The sequence below is a fragment of the Colossoma macropomum genome, unplaced genomic scaffold, assembly GCF_904425465.1.
Source record: "Colossoma macropomum unplaced genomic scaffold, Colossoma_macropomum, whole genome shotgun sequence".
Taxonomy (NCBI): Eukaryota; Metazoa; Chordata; class Actinopteri; order Characiformes; family Serrasalmidae; genus Colossoma; species Colossoma macropomum.
In genome coordinates, this window is record NW_023494806.1 from 6,234,129 (window position 1) to 6,256,468 (window position 22,340).

Consider the following 22,340-nt stretch of genomic DNA (forward strand, 5'->3'; position numbering starts at 1 on the left):
CTAGAAACCAACCAAACCACTCTGAATTATTTTGTTTACATCTAAACCGTTGAATGATTAATTAATTTTGCAAAATCAGTTCAGTTCCCCTTTAAATTTGTATCCTGTATTTTGAATTGTTGAGGGTTAAATATTTAAATGTCATGTTTACACCTACAGAGCATTTCATGTGCTGGTTGGTGACGTCATCTTCCATCATATAACGATGGACAAACAAACAAGTAAACTCATTTGAGTCTTATTATACATCTTGATGACATGAAATTGGTATGCTGTGTTGTAAATATCTGTCTTAAGGACTCTTGGCCCCAGCTGAGGGTCAGGATTCCTGAGGGTCATTAAGCTGTGTCATGTTTACGCTTATAGAGTATTATATAGGCTAGTTTGTGCGCATGGTGACATCACCCCTCATTGCCACAGCCCTGAGCATCACTCTGGTCCTGAAGGCTGTGCGTTATGTTCTATTAAAAAGCGAATGAGTCATCAGAGGGGGAGGGACAGATGGGGGGAGCCAGTGAGGGCCTAGGGCTAAACTTGGCCTGCCTTGGGGAGGGTCTTTGGCCAGCACTTTCTGGACGCCTCTATCTGTCAGACTGACCGAGGTCGAAGCCCCAGCAGGCGTATAAAACAGAGGTGTGGGCCAGGAAACTTCAAGAACAGCGCGAGTAGAGGAGCAGATTAGTAGTTTTCCTAAGTTTCTGATTTCGCCTTTACGCACATTTTAGTCCGTGCGTAAAAACGCGCAAGAGGTCTTGACGCCAACTTGGAAAAACTCGTCTAAAGCTTCAAGAAGGGACACCTTTCGACCTTCAGTCCGGGTTACTTGAGGTCTTTCACACTTCCACCATGGCAGAGGGTGATTTCTACACGCTGGGCAGCAGGCAGAGGATTCCCAGAGACCCGTTCGCTCCACATTTCATGGACGACGATTTCAGCATGCCGGCTTTTCCAGACGACATGGCCATGGACTGGCCTGGCTGGGGGCTTCCCAGGATCACGAGTCGCCGCAGCGCGCCCTGGCCCAGCGGCCTGCGCTCCACTTTCACACCGCGGAGATACACGGAGCCCCCGCGCTGCCCCCCGGCCAGCCACCCGGACGAGCCGTGGAAAGTGTGCGTGAACGTGCACAGCTACAGGCCCGAGGAGCTCAGCGTGAAGACCAAAGACGGTTTTGTGGAGGTTTCAGGTGAGGGTACAGACGTGGAACGTCTTGCTTAATGGATGCGGGCTCTGATCTGGCCTAGTGATAGTGATGCATTTATTTCCAAAGCTCACTCTTCCATGACAGTGCCAACCTCACCATTATTAGGAAGAACAATAATGTACTTAAGTGGCACAAAGGAATCAAAGCAGAATTAGAAAATAAAATAGGTAACATCACTCTTAATTAAGCACAGCAGCAAATATATGTCTTTAAATTGTTTTTGAAAGCAACTGGCTTTGAATTTCATAAATGATAAGCAGCCATGGAAATGAGGCAGATCCTAAACGGGACCCTCAGAAATCATGACCTTCATCTTAGCTTGGTTTAAATGTCCTTAAGACTGACATTTACAATCATTACACCATATAATAAAGTTGCAATTAGTTCATTTTTTTGGTCGTTTGTGTTTGGAAGATGTCCTGGAAAATGATGTCACCTTGCACACCAAGCAACAACTTTAATGCCTGAAGACATCATAACAAGCATTATTGTCACTCTCAGCAGGGCAAAATCACTGGTAGGCCTTTCAAACTGACTGCAGATTGCTGTTTAGTGCAAGAGGAACCTAGGGGGAACCTGCCAGCCCCCTAAAATAAAGCAAAATACATCACCATTTCCATTTTCTAGGCTTAGTTTGGAATCACAGATCCACACGCAGCCATAGCACCTCTATCATGACTTGCACATTATGAAGGCTCACTTCACACCCACACACCTGCTGAGATCCCTTAAGAACATTAGTGCTTTAAACACGAGATAAAATTAGACCTCAGATGGAGAGTCCCGTCAGTCTGCCTTTAAACAGGGCCGGCCCCCTATGGCCTGTTTAATTCAAAGTGCGGATACTTAAAGCGACACTTTGGCAAAAATAAATAAATAAATAAATAAAATGAAAGTTCTCCCTTTCCCCAAATATAGTCAGTCAGCCCAAACGTTTCTGGTGTCTGAAGTTTGCTTTTTTAGTTTTGCTTTGGAGCTACAAGGCTAATGTAGCAAGTTACGGAAACTTGTACCTTTTGAGTTAGCAAACCGAATGCTTAAAACAAAATCCAGGCTTCCAGATGTCTGTTTTAGCTGTACTACAAACCAGTGCTACAGCCAGAATTTCATTTTAGGAGGGCCTGCTTACAAGTTAGGGGTTCAGCTAGCAAACGTCAAAGCCCAGAGACAATGGTATGGTGAGGATGACGTCCACCAGCTAGCCTTCATTTTGTACCCAGTTAAATAAAAGATGATTCATTTGCATTTAACTTACTAACATAACGCTTTTGTCGGGACAAAACCTCGTATCTCGAAAATGATAACTTTACAGGAGAAGGAAAAAACACACTTTTAACGTAAGTCAATGGAACCAGACTTTTTTCAAAGTCATTTTGGGCCGTTTCCATTCGTCATGAAATTTACACACAATATAAATTTTCAAACTTTGTCAGAAATGGAGATACAAGGTTTTGTTCCGACAGCAGCAATAAGTTATAACAACTGACAGAACACCACAGCTACTATAGGCCATTTAAACAGAGCTCTCAGCGAATGGTTGAAGATTGCAGTGTTCTCATGAGTATCTCACAGTACTGAACTTTGTTTTCTTTACCACAATCAACTACTATGTCTCGCTAACTAGATAAGTAGCAAATAGGTTGCACAGCTCAGCTAGCTTCCAACCATTAGTAGAAATGGAGCAGGATTACATGTTGGAGTTGAACTGACAGTGTCAGTGTGAACATTGCCATCATAATAGCAGCCACTGGAAATTTGTGATGCTTTAAGGAGGGCTTTATCAGTCTCTTTCTTTTATTTAAGGTGGAAAACATCATGAGAGTGCAAGGAAACAGCGCCTTTGCCCATGACTAGCTCACATTTTGTAATATTTTCATTGTCATTGTTTTTTTAAGAACCAGAAAGCCTGTCTTTCAGGTGGGAAGGCCTAGGCCCATCCCTTAGCTATGTCAATAAACATACGCATGCATTGTCAGAATCCACATAATCAAGTCTATTTGAGATTACTTAACAACTCAACCCAGTTTGAGCCAAGTGTGCATGCAGTTTGCACTTTGCTAAATAATGGGTTATACGCTGCTTTCTTTCAACTACTTATTAGTGTAATAGTTCCAGTGCAAAACTAAAGAAGTAAACTTGTGTTAATACGAGCCATCAAACCACCTTGGGAGCCACAACATATTATATCCATTTTACCATCTTGGCTGTAAATATGTCTCAGAATGTGCTAATGTTCAAGTATAGGGTAAAAAATATAGCATTAACCAATACACAGACTTACTTTACTCTGCTTTAAGCTTTAGCTGAGCTATAGCCGCTTTTCTCGCATCTCCAGCAGGAAACAAAAGTGGAATAGTTTCTTGTAAAATGTCTCTCAACGATTGATTTTTATGAGGCTGAAGTCGCTTCTCATTCACCAGCTTCAAGGTCGAATTTTCACGTTTCACCTTAAATGGTGTCTGACGTGCCAGAATGTAAGTGCTGCACCATTTAAGGTGGAACAGGAAAATTCGAAAAAGAAGCTGACGAATGAGAAGCGACTTCAGCTTCACGACTTTTTAGTGTTTGACATTGTTTATCATTACAGATTAAAAGTATCAGGAAACCAGCTGGAGTGCTTGTAAATGCAAATAAGTACATTCATCTCCAAATTACCGATGTTCGTCTTAAATCTTTCTCTTTGTCTTTTCATTAGCTACTAGCTGGGCAAGATTGTTGTCTGTGTTGCTATGTAACCAGCAGTCTGTGTGCCAACCTTCAGGGTTAAAGGGTGAATTAGCAGTTCTAGGCTACTTTAACTCCAGCGTTTAAGACCATTTACTGTTAAAACTGTGTTGAACGATCAGGAGAGCTTTATTTTACTGCAACAGAGGATCATTTTATTTTTACCTAAAGATCTAATTCCGCTGAGGAGCCGAAACAGGGCAGTAAAAGAGCCGCATGTTGGCGACCCCTGATTTGGGGACGAACTGTGTAAATGATATTTTGTGCCATACTGGCGCGTTAACCCGTGTTGTCCTTGGTTATATGTTTGTGAGGAGCTGCTGTGTTGGATCTGTGTTCGTCAGTCACACAGACGTGGTGAATGTATGTGTGAGGCAGCAGGGCTTTTTATAAGCACATTGTTGGTATGCCAGTTGGGTCATTCACTCAGAGCTGCTGGGAAGGTTAGAGGGGGGTGGGGGGTCTTCTGACGTCACTCAGCCTCTTTCTAAAAGTGATCTGGATAATGTTCTTGTAGCTGTGGCAAAGTGAGAGCTGCTCTTTCAACTCAGCTGAAAAGAGAGTGAAAGAAAGAAAGGGGGGGGGGAGGACTGCTCCATCTGAACCCCCTATAATAATAAGAGAGTAGAGTACAGTACAATACATTATAATAATCAGAGGTTGCTACAGTGGCCTAAAACCACACTCAGGTTAAAGTGTTGTTACTTAAGTGAGAAAATGACTCAATTAAAAGTAAAAAGGCCTTTTCTAATATAATGTGAAGTACAAAAGTAGAAGCTCGGAAGCTTATTATACTTATTACATACTAAGCCTTATTATTCAGTAAGTACAGGGAGTTCGGTGCAAACTGGTTGAGCTATTCTTAGATTATAGAAGTGTGTAATAAAACTTTGGGCCGACCAGCAGGCCCTGGCCATTTGAGGGCTTAAGCAGGTACCTTAACTTACAAAACACGCTATTAAATACTAATGCAATGTACAGAGAGAACGTTTTCCAACAGGCTGTATTTGTTACTGTGCCTTTAACACTGATATTTCTGTATATATCTATATATATATATATATATAAATATATATATATATATATATATGTGTGTGTGTATATATATATATGTGTGTGTGTATATATATATATATATATATATATATATGAGCTCTGTTGTCCTGCTCTGTGTTGTCATCAGTCCTGATGAAAATAAGTTAACTCTTCCTCTACAGAGAACATGCTTCTGCATGCTTTAATGGCACATTTGTTTCTTATATTTTTCCAATATGTTAAATTCAGGATATAAACAGAAATTTTGCACTAAAATTTGCAGAAAAATTCGATTTTTAGTGTGTAATAACCTATTTTCATTTAGAAAATCTACATTTAATTTGATTGGGGAGGGTCAAACTTTTGCAGATGACTGTATGTGTTGGGTTTTGTATTTTAGTTTTTATATATGGACGGAACAGACTGAACAGTGTGTTTTGACGCTTCAACAATGAAAAAGACGGATCAGTTATTCTAGAAAAATTGTTAACTGAATTAAATATAGAATAGTTATTTGTATCCGACATCGTGTTCGTGAGTAACAGTTTGGTCACACTGTTTGTTCAGTTTTAAAAAGAGGTGCGTTTATGGTTTGTACTGAAGTCATTCGGGTGGGATGGCTGGGTAGTGTGTGCGTGTGGGTGAGGGGGCTGGTGGTGGTTGGGGGTTGGGGGAGTGTACATATCTGAGTCAGGCTAGGGCCGGGAGTGGCACGATTGCAATTTAGAGACTAACAGCTGCTTAGAGGGAGAGAGAGGGAGAGAGAGAGAGAGAGAGAGAGAGAGAGAGAGAGAGAGAGAGAATACAGAGTGAGAGAGAGTGAGACAGAAAGAAACAGCGATAGAAAAAGAAAGCAAGAGAAAGAGATGAAGATCCTGAAGAAGAGAAAGATACTGAAAGAGAGAGAGAGAGGGGGGAATAAAGGAGAAAATGAAAGAGAAATCCAGAGAGTGAGAGAGACAGAAAAAAGCATGACGGAGAGAGAGAGAGAGAGAGAGAGAGAGAGAGAGAGAGAGAGAGAGAGAAAAGAAAAAGAAAATGTACTGTAATGTTTGAAATTTCTCAGATCAGTCAGTAAAATCAATGCTCTTCAAAACCTCAACTACTTCAGATGGAAACCAATGCCAGTGTACCCACGTGATACTCAGAAGCTGATATGTCAGCACTTGAGGCTATAAAAGTTCATTTTTGGATGAAGCAGAAAACATAAACAATTCAAGAGACGGCAAACGTGTCGTGCACTAGCCACTAATTTAGCCGCCAGTCATTATCGGCCATTTTATTCAGAGTCATGCCTGATTGATCTCGGTGTTAATGACTGCCGTGTCGTTCTCTCTGCAGGGAAACATGAAGAGAAGCAGAACGAGGGAGGAATCGTGACGAAAAACTTCACGAAGAAGATTCAGTAAGTTTTCCAGACGTTCAGAACTGAGACTGACAGACGGCCGCTTGTTGTTGGACATTGGTAATTCATAGAATTAGAATTGGTTGGTGCCCAAAAGGGTTATTTGGACCAAGGAGAACCACTTTTAATTCCTTCAAGAACCTTTAAAAAACCAGGGCCCGGATTCACGAAAGTGTCTTAAGAAAGAAACATTTTAAGAAACAAATTAGGAGAAATTGTTTTTCGTTGAATAACCTCTTAAGAATTTTCTTATTTTCTTAGCTATTTTCTCAAGAATGATTCTAAGAGCAAGTGGTTTCTTGAAAATATACTGTTCTTTAATGTTTTCTTAACCTTAAGACAGCCTCACACTCATCTTAGGCTGTAAAAGTTGACAAGGTGAGCATCTAAATTTATAACGGATGCTGCCTGTGCTGCTCCTGCCCATCCTAGTCCGTCATTGAACAATTATCATATTTTCCAGTGAGGATTTTTTTTCTGCACTGTTACAAATATAAAAAATGAAGGTACATTTTTGGTCCATCGAGGTACAAACAATGTAAATGTTCCCTCAAAGGTACAACAGTGGTTTTAAGGTCCAATTTTGAACCTTAAATAAGTTTTTTCCAGGTGAAAAGTTCGTATTTGTACCTTTTCGTAACCGAATGTTTTAAAACAGAACAATAAAATGAAAGCCTGGAGACGAGACGGGGTGTGTGGAGTCAGTACAGCTTAAAAAATATCATTTCAGTGGATTATGTTACAATTATTGTATCATGATAATATTATATTTGAGAACTTCTCAGTTTTTTATTCAAGAATTGCATTTAAGAACAATGGACCTCATTCATCAACCATTCCTAAGAAGAAATTTCTTCTTAAATCCCACTTACGCAGTTTTCATGAAGATTCTGACTTTCACCAGTGTTTTCTTGTCACTGGGGTGGAACCCTCATTGGTACATCTCAGTACCTTTAGTCAGGGAACATAACTGTACCATAATCCACTGAAATGGTATTTTCGAAGATGTACTGACTCCACACACCCCGTCTCGTCTCCAGGCTTTTATTTTATTGTTCTGTTTTAAAACATTAGATTATGAAAAAGGTACAAATCTGAACTTTTCACCTGGAAAAACTTATTTAAGGTTCACAATTGAAACCTTAAAACCACTGTTGTACCTTTGAGGGAACATTTACATTGTTTGTACCTTGATGAACATAAAATGTACCTGCACAGAACTCTTATGAACCTCTTAGTGTTTGTCTCAAGAACCTTCGCAAGTTTTTTCTTAAAAAAGCTTTCGTGAATCCGACCCCAGTTTTGTAAATAGAATGTCTAAATGTGAGCTTTAAAGAACCAACAGTTAATGAAGGACACAAACCAATTAAAGGTTTTTCCTAGAACCATATCTGCAAGCCAAGAACCATTTAGGAACGTTTATTTCTAGCAGTGAAGGAGAAAAAGAAAGAGCTGTTCTTCAGACTGTGTTCACACAATATTAAAAATGTAGAAATCACGTAAAAGTTACTAAATACCTTTAAAGTCAATGTGAATCAGAACACATTTCATCCCATATCATCACATATTTCACACTATCAGGGAGGGTCTCTGAGCTCGCGGAGCACTTTCTCTCGATGATAGGTGGGAGTGGTGGGAGGAGGAGGTGAAAGATGATATTAGTGGTATATTATTTTGTCCCGTCCACTGGTGCATGGTGATGTAATCAAAAATCAGAAAACGTTTTAGAGGTGGGAAAAAGTCTAATGAAAGACACAGAAAACGAATATTGATTATGTATATTATATGATTTAATGAGTCATGCTTAATACCAACAGAGACATGAACTAACAAACAAAAAGATCCGTTCGTGTCCATAGCACCCACAAGGAAAGCGGAATACCTGTAGCCATTGTTTGTTTATTCTTCAGTATTTCCTTGCAACAAACAAATATTCAGCTTTCTTAAACAACGTTTTTTTGACCATCTGACACAACAGCAGCCTCAGTTTAGCCATCTGGGCAGCTGCTGAGTCTCACTGAGCTGGAGCTGTGGGTGTTAGCTTCATGTTCGGAGTTTAAACCAGGATGATTATTAGAGCTGTAAGTGTTTTTAGCTTAGTTAACAAAAAAGCGTTTTTGATCTTTTCGGTCCTTTTTAATGTGGTTTCCCCAACAGCTGCTGAGAGGGAGGTGTGAATATTCAGCAGATACTACTCTCAACATACACATTAATTTGTGTGGTGTAACCCGTTTGATTCTGTAAAGCGAAAACCTGAACTTCATAACATTATGACCACCTCCTTGTTTCTATGCTCATTGTCCATTTTATCAGCTCCACTTACTATATAGGTGCACTTTGTAGTTCTACAGTTACAGACTGTAGTCCATCTGTCTCTCTGCATACTTTGTTAGCCCCCTTTTACCCTGTTCTTCAGTGGTCAGGACCCCCATGGACCCTCACAGAGCAGGTACTATTTGGGTGGTGGATCATTCTCAGCACTGCAGTAACACTAACACTGTGATCAGACACAGCAGTGTTGCTGGAGTTTTTAAACACTGTGTCCACTCACTGTCCACTCTATTAGACACTCCTACCTTGTCGGTCCACCTTGTAGATGTACAGTCAGAGATGATAGCTCATCTGCTGCTGCACAGTTTGTGTTGGTCATCCTCTAGTCCTTCATCAGTGGTCACAGGACGCTGTTGGCTGGATATTTTTGGTTGGTGGACTATTCTCAGTCCAGCAGTGACACTGAGGTGTTTAAAAACTCCAGCAGCACTGCTGTGTCTGATCCACTCAGACCAGCGCAACACACACTAACACACCACCACCATGTCAGTGTTACTGCAGTGCTGAGAATGATCCACCACCCAAATAGTACCTGCTCTGTGAGGGTCCATGGGGGTCCTGACCACTGAAGAACAGGGTAAAAGGGGGCCAACAAAGTATGCAGAGAAACAGATGGACTACAGTCTGTAAGGCCCTGGCCATTTAAGGGGTTAAACAATCCCAAAATCCCCAAAAAAGCACCCCCACTTCCTGCGTCCCTGCTAAACGGTGCAGTGTGGGAGACTAAAATAGTCAGATCCAGTGTATTTATAGCATGACACAGCATCTGTTGTGGCACTGGCGCAGTGCTGCCATTAGGCCAGAACATTTCTACAGATACACATAGGCTGCCTTCTGCTGAGTTTTCTTACCTCCACCATGCTGTATGGAAAATGCTGCGCAGGCCTTGCTTTATAATATGACAGTGTTTCATGCGCCTGACATTTTCTGGCTTAATTTGAATATCTGGTTATAACGCCCTCTTTAGTTAACCCTTAGAAGACTGGCCAAAATGAATAATTTAACCATTACTAGATCTGTTGTAAGTGTGTAATGCATGGTGGGTATTGTAGTGAAAGAACACTGATGAATGAAAACATGAGGCTGAGGGTTATAATGCGGAACAGAATACTGCATAACGCAACAAATAGCATATTAAACAAAAAAATAACATATAAATACCATTTTCTGGCCTAAAACACTCATGAGTGACGTTTACATCTGATTTCTGTTTTGGCAAGTTTGAGTCTGCTTAAGACTTTTTTGTTTAAATGTCATAAATGAGACAAAAATTTGGCAAAAACAGTTTTTTTCTCTATGCAAAACAAAACTGAACACAGCAATAAATACATCAAATTCAATGAATTCCTCTTGTTCGTCTTCCTACTTGTTTCAATGAGCTACAAGTGAGAAATAATAAAAAATTACGCTGTAAAAAGTGGCTCGTCAGATCTACCTAAAACAATTACTTAGTATGGTAACAAGTAGTTTTGTTCAACCTAAATAGATACTTTGAATGAATGATTCTTTCAGTCAGTGTAGTTTTTTGAGTTGAATAAAACTTCTTCATTTGCTTTTTACTGCACAAAGTAGTTTTTAGGTAGATCTGACGAGACACTTTTTACACTGTTACGCTTTTACTCATGCAGGCAGTAACTGTGACTGAGGGTTAAATGTTGGAATAGAAAACAGGCGCATCTCTGATCTCAGGCGCTCTTCAGAGACGTCTCTGTGCGTCGGCTGCATATCAGCCGTGTCTCTGTCCGTGCGTCTGAGTCGAGTGTGGGTGGAGAGTCACTCCGTCTGTCTTTATCATCACAGAGAACGACCAAATAGAAAAAGACCTTTTCAGGTTGAGTCAGTCTATTAGTCCTGTCTCTCTCTCTCTCTCTCTCTCTCTCTCTCTCTCTGCTCGCTCTCATTTTGTCCTGTGTCCTTCTCTATCTCATAAACTGTCTCTTTCTTTCTCTCTTTCTATTATTTCTTCTATCTCTGGCTTTTCTCCTCCTCTCTCTCTCTCTCTCTCTCTCTCTCTCTCTCTCTCTCTCTCTCTCTCTCTCTCTTCCTCTCTCTGTGTTGCCTTCTCGTTTCCTTCTCTCCCATTCTTTCTTTTTGTCTCCCTCACTTTCTTTCTCTTTTTGTTTGTCTCCTTTTTATTTCTGTCTCTCTCCCTTTCTCTCTTCTCTCTTTCTCTATTCTGCCTCTCACTTTCACTCACTCTTTCTGTCTTGCTCTTTTTTATCTCCTTTCTGTCTCATTTGCTTTTTTCTTTCTTCTCTCTGTCATCCTTTCTGTCTTTTCCTATCTCCTTTTGTCTTTTTTCTTCTCTCCTTTTCTTTCTTTCTTTCTTTCTTTCTTTCTTTCTTTCTTTCTTTCCATTTCCTATCCCTTTCTTTTTCTTTTTTCTTCTCTCATTTTCTTTCTTTCTTTCTTTCTTTCTTTCTTTCTTTCTTTCTTTCGTCCTCTCCATCTCCTTTTCTTCATTTTTGCCTCTCTCTCTCTCTTTCTCTATTCTGTCTCTCACCTTCACTCACTCTGTCTCCTTCTCTTTCTTTTTTATCTGCTATTTGTCTTAATCCCTTTTTTCTTTCTTCCTCTTGCTGTCATTTTTTTCTTTGTATCTTTTTCCTCCCTTTCTTTCTTTCTTTCTTTCTTTCTTTTCTATTTCTCTCTCTCTCACGCCCTCCTTTTCCCTTTTACCTCCCTATTCCTTTTTTATCTATCTCATTCTCTCTCTCATTCTCTTTCATTCCTTTCTCTCCCTTTCTGTCTCCTGTATCTTTTATCTTTCTGTGTTTGTCTCTATATATCTCTATGTCCCTCGCTCTCTCATCCCCACCCCCCTTCTCTCTGCTTCTCTCTCTCTCACTCTCTCTCTCTCTCTCTCTCTCCCTCTCTCTCCCCTTCACTTTGTCCAAGAGAATCATTTCAGATGGCTGCTGGCAGTCTTACAGAATCAATGTGGGAGATGAAATAATAAAAAAAGCCTCTTTGCCAGAGGTAAACAGAATAGCGTGCGGCTCTGAGCCATAAGCTGCCTGAATGATTTGACTTTGTCACACGGCGTAGCGACTTTGCCGTGCTGTGCTGGGCCTCTGACTGAGAGAGACAAAGAGAGATAGAGAGAGATGAACAGTCATGTACAGACACATGCACACGCAGGCAGGCAGGCAGACAGGCATGCTGTGATTTAAACATGATGGATCTAACAGATGTTTTAAGCTAGCGGACAGCCACCCGGGTCTTGGCAGGATGCTCTTTTGCTTAATCTCTTCTGCTTTGATCCGGAGCCCAAATTCTGGTTTATTGAAACGTCTCTGTATTCACTGGCAGTGGCTGATCATTGGAACTTTACAAAGTAAAAAGCCATCATGGTAGCTGAAATGACTCAAGTGACCCCTGCTTCACATAAAACCCTGCCCGACCATTAGCTTTGCAGCTAATCGTCACCGTCTCTGAAACGGTAACTTGGTTGGAGAACTTTACATCTTATATTTTGAGCTCCACTTATGACATTTGTGTGGGTTTATGTACCAAAACAGCAGTCATAATTCATTTTAATGTGACCATTTTCCAACCTCTCTTTATCTCCTAGACTTAAACTGGCTATTTTTGTTATGTAAATGAGCTCTGTTCTGATTGGTCTCCTTCTGCAGAACCAACGCTACAATCACATTACCAGGCTAAAGTGCCCTAATGTGACTCAGATCTGATGTTTTCAGGGCTGTGTGGACACGCAAATCTGATCTTTTAAAATCCGACCTGAGCCACTTTCATATGTGGTCCTAGATCGGATATGTATCCGATTCGTGGCCATATGTCCTTAATGTGACGCTCAGATCGGAATTCATGTGCTTTTTTTCCAAGCACCATCAATCAGCGTTACCATGGCAGCAGCATCAAACAGAAGTTAAAGCCTGTAAACTGTGGAAAAGCAGCTCATCTCACCTTTTTCACCTTTGTCTCGCTCTAATAATGAAGCTGAGAGTTAATTATCTTCTCAGCGAAGCTCGTTCTGCTCGTTAGTTTGTTTGCTGATGATGCACGTGACGCATGCTCTTCATTCACGTGACATTAGTGAGTAGGATGTGCTCATGCGGGTCATTTCAGGGTGCTGGTTTGTTCACATTAGTGACAGATTTGAATCAATTACCTACATGAGTGTGAACCATCGTGTCAGAGAGATCGGAGTGCAGGCTTGTAATGTGAACATAAGCAGATAGACAATCTGTGATGTAAGCGGTGCTTTAAGGTCATTAAGAGCCTTAAAACTAATGGCAGAACTTTAAAATCCATCCCGAGTGATACAGGTAGCCAGTGCAGTTCTTTTAAAATGGGAGTGATGTGATCTCTGTTTAGTTTTTGTTAGGCTGTTGCCGCATTTTGTACGAGTTGTAGAGGATGTATTGTTTTCTTATGAAGTCCAGTAAGAAGATCATTACAGTGATCAACTCTGCTTGCAACAAATGCATGAACAAGTCTCTCTACGTCACTCTGAGAGAGAAAAGGCCGAACTTTAGCGATATTTCTCAAATGATAGAAAACTACTTTAGTGACTGTGTTTACATGCGGGATAAAACAGAGCTCAGAGTCTAAGATCACACCCAGGTTTCCTACTTCAAGTTTGGCATATGAAGCTAAAGACCCAATTTTCTCATAAAGCAGCTTTCTCTGAGTTTCTGTACCAACAATCCCAATGTATTTAGTTTTTCTCGTGATTTATTTGTAGAAAATTTTGTGACATCCGCTGAGAATATATATACATGACATCACCTAAACAAGTTCAAAAGCAGGCTTTTTTTCAGTTTAGATATCACATATAAACACTAAAACGTTACTGCAGTAGCATTTTTGTTGGTCCAATTATCGTGACATATTCACACAGTCTGAAAGGGCAGCTAGCAAAAGAAATGACCAAAAAAAGGAGCAAGGCTTTTCTTAAGAAAGTGATGAAGTGATCTGTGAGTCACCAGTTTCCCCACATGCTCTACAGGTCTGGAGGAGTGCTGGGTTAGCCCTCCCTCCTCAGCTCGACACAGTCGTGTAAATGGATTTTAGCAGCTTAATGCTAATTGAATAGAGAGAGGCCACCGGAGTCGGCCCTGAACTAGCACTGGGGGTTTATATTAGCGTCTGGACACTTGGCAGCCAGCACGGAAACTCCACTGCCACCTTATTTGGTCAGAGTGCTCTACAAAGCCCTGGGTCTCTCCTTTCTTTCTCTGTGTCTGTCTCTATCTGCCTCTCCCACACAAAGCGTAGACTCTATGATATGGTGGAGTGGAGTGCAGCACTATCTGCTGCAGTCCAAAGGAGGATGAGCTCCTGTTTTGAGTCGTGGCTCCACTCAGTGTTTCTTCCTCATGCTTTTAGGTTGCGTTTGTATTGTAGTTTGGTTACCTAGCATGGTTTTCTCACAACATGAAGAGGAGTAAAGTTGCTGTAGCACACAGCCTCAAATGGATTACAGTATGTAAAACTGGGTTACAGTATGTAAAAGTGGATTACAGTTTGTAAAACGAAAACAATAATACAAGATATAATTGATAATATAAAATATAGTATATAGTTTGGTCATATGTGTGTATATCCTGTGTTTCGTAATGGTTGCAATGGTGCTTCAGCCTCATTGTAAAACTGAAAACTATCTGTTCTATAATGACAGATTCAGAACTCATAAAGAGATGGTGTGAAGTGACGAACCCTTAGGGAGTTGTTCCATTTGAATCTTGGTTCCAGTCAGTGGTTCTTCATGCTCTTGGGGAATTTCTCCATTTGAATCTTGGTTCCAGTCAGTGGTTCTTCCTCATACTCTTGGGGAATTTCTCCATTTGGATCTTGGTTCCAGTCGGTGGTTCTTCCTCATGCTCTTAGGGAATTTTTCCTTCTGAGTCTTGATTCCTTTCAGTGGTTCTTCCTTTGCTTTTGGGAGGTTTTTCATTCTAGGTCTTGGTTCTTCTTGGTTCAGTTGTTCTTCCTCATACTCTTAGGAAGTTTTTCTTGCCACTGTAGCCCTCTGTGGTCCTCATTAGGAGACTCAAATTTCTATAAAGCTGCTTTGGGACGCTGCCTGTTCTAGACAAATAAAAATGATTTAAATTAAATTTATAAAGCACATTTAAAAACCAAAGTACGATACCAAAGATTAAAAATGAAGCAATGAAACAGAATAAATAAAAGAAAAGACCATAATGACTGTAGGCTTACTGCCTTTTGCCGTTGTAGTTATTTAAAAACCATTTGTGTTTAATCCCAATTCGCTGTGTGCTCTGTTTTACTGCACACAGCACTGAGCCAGTACTAACAAACATGAGGAGTAGTCCAGAATTTGAACTGTGGACCTTCAGCAATACAATACAAAGGTCAATGCGAATGATATGAAATAAATTATGACCTAAGCCAAAATCCCAAAATGACAAACAGCTGCCTTCCATACTGAATGAGAGAAGAATAAAGATACAAAAGCAAATCTCAACTCCCACCCACAGCAGACAGATAGGCCCAAAGATGGGTCTTAAGCTGGGATACAAAAGGTCAATAGTGGGCGAAGACCTAATATTAAGAGTTAATTTATCCAACAGCCTGTGTGCAGCAACAGAAGAGGCATGTTTGGGTGGAGGTGGAGTGAATCCGAACAAATATGAGATTCATTTAAATCAAATCTGTCATGAAATAATGATGCAATCACAGAAACAGAGCTCTCTGTGCTTCTACTTCATATTTTGGCTGAACACACTGCGCATTACATCTACGGCTGCAAGCTGCATTTCAAAACAGTGTTGTGTTCTAGAACTGGAGATTCTAGAATGTTCTCCACTTCCCTCCTCCACTTTCTGTTTGCATTCTAGGATGTTCCATTTTTAGAACATTCCATAACTCACATTCACATTTTAGACTGTTCTATACCACCCATTCCCATTATAGAGTATGTTCTGTACCCCTCTCACACATTCTAGAACATTCTAAACCACCCATTCCTGTTCTAGAATGTTCTACACCATCCATTCCCATTCTAGTGTTCTGTAGCTAATATTCCCTTACTAGAATGTTCCATACCTCACACTCACATTCTAGACTGTTCTATACCACCCATTCCCATTATAGTGTTCTGTACCTCTCTGTCACAGTCTAGAACATTCTAAACCACCCATTCCTGTTCTAGAATGTTCTACACCATCCATTCCCATTCTAGTGTTCTGTAGCTAATATTCCCTTACTAGAATGTTCCATACCTCACACTCGCATTCTAGACTGTTCTATACCACCCATTCCCATTATAGTATTCTGTACCTCTCTGTCATATTCTAGAACATTCTAAACCACCCATTCCTGCTCTAGAATGTTCTGCACCATTCATTCATTGTAGAGTGTTCTATACCTAATATTCCCTTACTAGAATGTTCCATACCTCACACTCGCATTCTAGACTGTTCTATACCACCCATTCCCATTATAGTATTCTGTACCTCTCTGTCATATTCTAGAACATTCTAAACTACCCATTTCTGTTATAGAATGTTCTGCACCATTCATTCATTGTAGAGTGTTCTATACCTAATATTCCCTTACTAGAATGTTCTGTACCTCACACTCACTTTCTAGAAAGTTATCCACCTCACAGAGTATGTTTACATGCACTCAATAATCCGATCATAATTGGATTTCGTCAGTTATCTGGTTATTCTGATTAAACAGCATCCAATTTCTTAGATCAGAGTAAGGTCTAGAAATCCAATAAAGAAATCCAATAAAAAGTGCTGGATTTTAGCTCAGTAATCAGATTTCTCAGTGCATGTGAACTCTTACTCTGATTTCTTTCGGATTTCTCAGTCTGTGCATGTGTGAAAACAGACTGCAGTACCGGAATTAAGCAAGCAGCGTTGCCGCTACATGGCAGCAAAACACTTTTGGAGCGACGCTGAAACCAACTACATTCTTGATGAAATGAAGGATTTAAATATTCTTCATCTTCTAGATGATGTCTGTTCATATTATCAGGTAAAGATGTTTAAAAAAAAAGCAGTGTCATGAAATTTGAGTTTTATGTTAACGTTTACGTCACATCTTCTTCTGTGAGTTTATTGGCTGTTTGCAAAGCAGAAATCTGATTACTGTCTGACTCATGTAGACCCGGAGTTTTACAATATCTGATTACTCAAGTGCATGTAAATGCACTGATCGGATTACTGATCTGATTTTCTGCAGTTGGCGGATTATTAGGTGCATGTAAACGCACTCACATTTGTGTTCCTTTTCCCATTCCCAAGTCCTGTTCCAATTCTAGAATCTTCTCCGTCTCTCATTTCACTTCCAGTATGTTGCAACCGGAGACCAGCTGGGTATCAGCTGTGCATGACATCACCCTTCATTCATGTCTAAAGCGTGTTCCTCCCTCTCCCTGCAGAGCCGGGCTGAGTTTATGCTAATCCAGGCTCTCAGGCAGCGGATTCTCGATTTCTCCTTCTCTCTCGTTCTCTCTCTCACTCTTTCTCCCCCTCATTAAAATGGCTGGTGCCAGTCTGGCACATTGATTAGGAGAGTCTGCAGATGGAAATTTCAGGTGATAAACTCTGCATCAGGCGGCGATTTGTAGTAATTGGGAACAGACTCTATTACTCAGCACCTGCAGCACTCTCTCTCTCTTCCGCTCTCCAGGAGGTGGCAAGTACAACATTTAAATTAACATCGGAAAATACATTATGAATTATCTTCGCCCCGTGAACTAGTGCAAAAAAAAACTTTTTTAATGGCAAAAGCAGATGAGCAGTATGTAACTTGCTTCAGAATATGTCGCTCACGTTTTTCTACCCAGCTGACATGAAAAGGAGCCCTGAAGGAACTTCAACAAAACCTCTTGATCCAGTTCAGTGTTGGTTTTACTGAAATTCTCCTCAGATTTATAAGCCTATAACTTGTAAATCTCAACTTGGTCTGTAAACGTGTCTGTTTTATACAGTTTGTAATGGTGGGAACTACAAGAATGAGTTTCTAGAACAGTGCAAATTGCAAAGATCATGCTGTTAAAATGGTAGAGCAAGCACCACTTTGAACACTCTCTCCAATAGTTCAAGGGGAACTCCACCAATTTTGCAAAATTACTTAATCATTCAATGGTTTAGATGAAAACAAAATCATTCAGAGTGGTTCGGTGTGAAATGTGCCTTTCTAGAGAAATTTACCGAATCAGAATTTTTCACAATAAGGAAGTTTCACGCCAAAATAAAGTGGCGAAAAAGTGTAGAACCACTTCTGGATGCCTAATGAGTAAGGCTGAACGATTAATAGTGTTTATATCAAAATCGCAATTTAAGAGATTGCAATTTTTAAATCTGCAGTTTTTTTTTAAATTAAAGCCTGCATTATCAAAAACATTGTCATTAGTTTGAAGTGTGGAAATTTAACCTAATAACACAGAGCTTGTGAACTGCCTGTAGATGAGTTAGATCAATCAGAGGCCACCAAACTGCCATGTCTTGTGACATCACAACCACAACTTACTGGCAGTCTTGCACACTACATTCAGGGAACTTTTTCTTCTTTCGCTTTATAAGTACTTTTTAGTCACCAAATTACCACCACGAGTCTTATACGGCACTAATCTAACAGCATCCATCTTCTCATGCTGGGGCTGAATGTCAAATATCTCCCTGCTCCCTACATAGTACACTATGTAGGAATTTAAATACTGGATCTTGCAGCCCAACAGTGCAAAATGCAGCTAAGAAATAGGCATTTGGGATTCAGTCACATTCACACTCGGTAAAGTACTTATAGTACTAGGAACCAGACATCCGAAGCATTTACTGGCTCTAAAAGCTATGTCCCAGTTATTACGCAAAATGGTTATAAATGTGTTGCTTGATACCTGATATATTGTTTTGTGATTATTATAAAGTTTTGGCCTAAAGCGTATTTTTAAAATAAACTACTACTACAGGATCACTTCTGTGTTTCTTGTCAAAACCACATTCTCAACTGAGATCAATGCATGCAGGCCACCGTGCTTTTGTAGTAATTAGCCTGTAGCTACAGCTGTTCAACACTGCTAACGCTGACGTTCTATCCGATTCATTTCCCCTTCAAATTCACAATCTCTTCCACAAATCAGGTCCTCGAGTGTGCGCATTCACTGAACAGATAACAACGCCAAGCAACACTGGAACTATGGAAAGCGAAAAGGTTCAAAAAATGTTTGTATGGAAGCAGAAGAACCCAGGCCGAATGAAAAATTGGTGGTGTCAACAATAAACTACTTACTATTCTACTTACCAGTTTATGGGGTAGGACAGCGAGGAGCAACTGTGATCTATCACAGCTCCTCTGATGAATAATGTTAATCACATAAGCTCTGAGTTTTGGTGACACCGTGTGACTCAACGCTGCCAACTGAAGCAGCATAAAAGGTGTGCAGGGCGCAGAGGTACATGCAGGGCGTTGTAAGGAAGAAATATTACCCAAAAAATGGATGTTTTTCAAATTTAGCACTATTTTATGTGACATATAAAACCTTATAAGACACATGTGAGTTCACTGGTCATTTTAGATAGCAGATAAAATGGGGATATTTTGTAGTGTAGACATACGGATGTCTGGCTCCTCGTACTATAATGGTGAACAATTTCTCTAGAAAGGCTCATTTCACTCCAAACCACTCTGAATGACTTTGTTTACGTCTAAACAGTTGAATGATTAAGTAATTTTGGAGTTCCCCTTTAAGTTCCTTGAATTATGCCTCCATCATTTTGCATAAAAGCAGCTACCAAATGAAGAAAAGGCTAATGCGATGTAATCTCAAATGCAAGTGGTTAAATATGCTAGTTACACATTGCAATACACTGTTTATTTATCCTGTGGTTTATTTCAAGCTTGGACCGTTTAACCATCATGACCTGACGACACCAAAATGTCCTTAATCATAACATGACATACATTCTCCTGTCCTGCAGGATCCCGGTGGATGTGGACCCCCTCACAGTCTTTGCCTCCCTGTCTCCAGAGGGTGTGTTGATCATCGAGTCACGGCAGACCCCTCCTTACTACCTCTACTGCAACGAAACCCCTGCAGAGCCCACGGACGAGCCCGAGGCCAAACCGCAGGAGTCCACCATGGCTTAGAACGTGACCCAAGCAGCCCTCAGCACAGCCAGTCTGGTCAGTGAAGACCACGTGGACATGATGTTTGCTCCAAGCAAATTCCTACTGCAACCCCTAACTTGAAATATCTTGTGATGAGCATTTCGACAAACTAGTTATGCCGCTGGGCTTCCACTGTGCCTTCCTGCAGAGTTTGCTTACTAGCACCACATCTTATACTCTTCTTCATCCAACCAATCAAGGTCTTCTCAAAGCCTCGCAGATTGCAGTTGGAAGTAAACTCTGTAGGAAGGTGGATTTAGAGGAGGAGGGTTGGTGATCAGTGAGTTAGCGTAGGAGTTATTTTATTATGAAGTAGCAAGTGGTTAGATCAAATTAGCACATACATGTGGTCCTCAAAGACATTGTTGATTGATGCAAGAGTTGATTAAGCCCATTTTCAAATTTTCATTGTGAATAGAGTTGATGTGCTTGTAAGATATTGAGCAGATATTGATCTTCATAATTAGTGGATGAATAACTTCCAGAGCAGTTTGCTTGAAGTTCAGCAGTAGCCTTAAGGCAGATCAGATGTTTAGACACAGACAAAGTCTTCTGCAAAGTGAATGTTGCAAGGTGAAAGGTGGAAAAGGTCAGTGGTCAGGATCAGGCCTGTGGTTTGGAGAGACTTTAAGGACTTTTTCACCTTCCTACTAGCTGTAGAAGTCCAGATCCAATTCCAGGATGAGTTGTAATCTGTACCCAGAATACATTGATTTGGATACAAATCGGGCGATGCAAGGTGTGTTTTCTGAGTATGAATTCTGCTTGACTGTTATGTGAAGCTCTGTGCATGGTCCAGACTGTTGGGGTTCACTTTTAATGCTTTACATTTTTTTTCTTGCCTTTTTTTTTCTTTTTGAAAATCCAGTTTTTCTTGTGAAGATTTGGTGTGTTTTATAACTAAATGTATTTAAAGTTGCTAGCCTTTTATTTATCTGCGAAAGGAAATTAAGTGGAAAAACATTCAGTTTTGCTTAAAGTGAATGTTAGTATTTTATCAGTTGATGTTTTTTTCTGATGCTCTTGTCACTGTAAATATAGAGTTTGTAACTCATACTGAGAAATTATATAAAATAAAATGTCTTACTGAAATCGTCTCATTGTCTATGATTAAACATGATTAATTCATTCTAAGCTGCAATGTTATTTTTTATAGGTATAAAATAATGTAGTGTCATGCAGTTATGGTTACCAGTACGTGTAATTTTGGTCATTGTTATTTCAGCTAATAAATAAAGACATGATTTTGCCATGAGGTTCCATTTATAATAAGCAGATTTAATTTTTTTTTTCTTAAAGCATACTAAAGGTACACTTTAATAAATGATAAGCAACAAATATAATGAGGTCTGGTTTGAAAAAGAGTAGAATCACTTATATAATTGCTTAATCTATGAATCATTTTTGAGATTATTAAACTGATCTAACTTTTGTTCTTGTTTCAATGAAAAACACATTTCAGTTATGCCTCAATGAAATCAGCTGAAATATTAAATTGCTTGTTTTTATATTACTGTTTATTATTACATTTCATTACTCAAGCAAGTGTGCTTCAATACAAGAAAATATAAAGTTTAAAAAGCAAAGCTTTTAATTATTTGCTATTAAGTCCCCAAATAGATAATAAAATACATTAAAATATATATTGCTTCATTGTTTATCATGTACTGACTGCTTTTATTTGTTGTATATGATTATGTGGGGCATGTGAAATACCTAGGTGGCATCTAATCGATCATTGATGTATGGCTGGCATCAGTGACTGGCATGTTTGTGATTTTATGTATATTTTATTGAATTTCTAAATGTTAACACACCTTCTGAAAGCATCCGAAAACAGAATTAACACTGTCCAAGCTGGGACATCCTGGAGTTTTACCAGTTTATTATTGAAGCGCTAACTCAGTATGGCATTCATTTTACTAAACTGTACTTAACATCACTGAAATGTTCTCCTCTTCCATGAAACATTCTGTTTTCCAACATGTAGCCTGAGGTTACATTTATATTGTTTCTGTGTGTTTAGATTTTATTACAATCTGTCATAATTTATGCATACAGTAGCAATATATTTTTCGCATATTTGAAGTAAGTAAACAATGCATCAACAATAAAACCTCTACACTGACAAAACCCCAAAATCTCATCTGTACACTGTAATCCCGCATTTTAACTCAAATAAATTAAGTCTGTTGTACATAAAATTCAGTATATCCCACATATTGCTCAACAATTTTACTCAGCTTTACTCAGCTGCCTGGCATTGTGTTGTTGGCTAAGAGTAAAAGTTATCGTTCTTTGCTGATGAGTGGGCGTTTGTGTTGGTCAGTGACCATGTTCACTGTAAAGGTTAACTCTTCGATGTTTGTCAAAGTGGTCAATATCACTTAATTAGAAAGAAATTTTCAATTGCCTAATGAAATATATGGTTAAATTGCAGTTAAGTTCAAATAATGAGAATTTAAGAGTTGCACAAACGTGTTTGTTAGCCTAACACAAAAATTATAGTTATTATAAGTTTTCATT

The 22,340-nt window shown here is 39.7% G+C and overlaps 1 protein-coding gene across 1 annotated transcript; it reads left to right on the plus strand.

The window, feature by feature from the left end:
• Positions 1-538: 538 nt before the first annotated feature.
• On the plus strand, positions 539-20,906 carry hspb8 (heat shock protein b8). Its single transcript, XM_036598883.1, has 3 exons — positions 539-1,186; positions 6,305-6,368; positions 19,625-20,906. The coding sequence occupies exons 1-3, from the start codon at positions 847-849 to the stop codon at positions 19,791-19,793; spliced, it is 573 nt and encodes a 190-aa protein (XP_036454776.1). The 5' UTR covers positions 539-846; the 3' UTR covers positions 19,794-20,906.
• Positions 20,907-22,340: the final 1,434 nt, after the last annotated feature.

Bases quoted from the DNA above. Each gene is read 5' to 3' on its own strand.
- hspb8 (XM_036598883.1), top strand. From the start codon at position 847: ATGGCAGAGGGTGATTTCTACACGCTGGGCAGCAGGCAGAGGATTCCC. The intron at 1,187-6,304 runs GTGAGGGTACAG...TTCTCTCTGCAG, and splicing joins CGGTTTTGTGGAGGTTTCAG to GGAAACATGAAGAGAAGCAG. The intron at 6,369-19,624 runs GTAAGTTTTCCA...CCTGTCCTGCAG, and splicing joins AACTTCACGAAGAAGATTCA to GATCCCGGTGGATGTGGACC.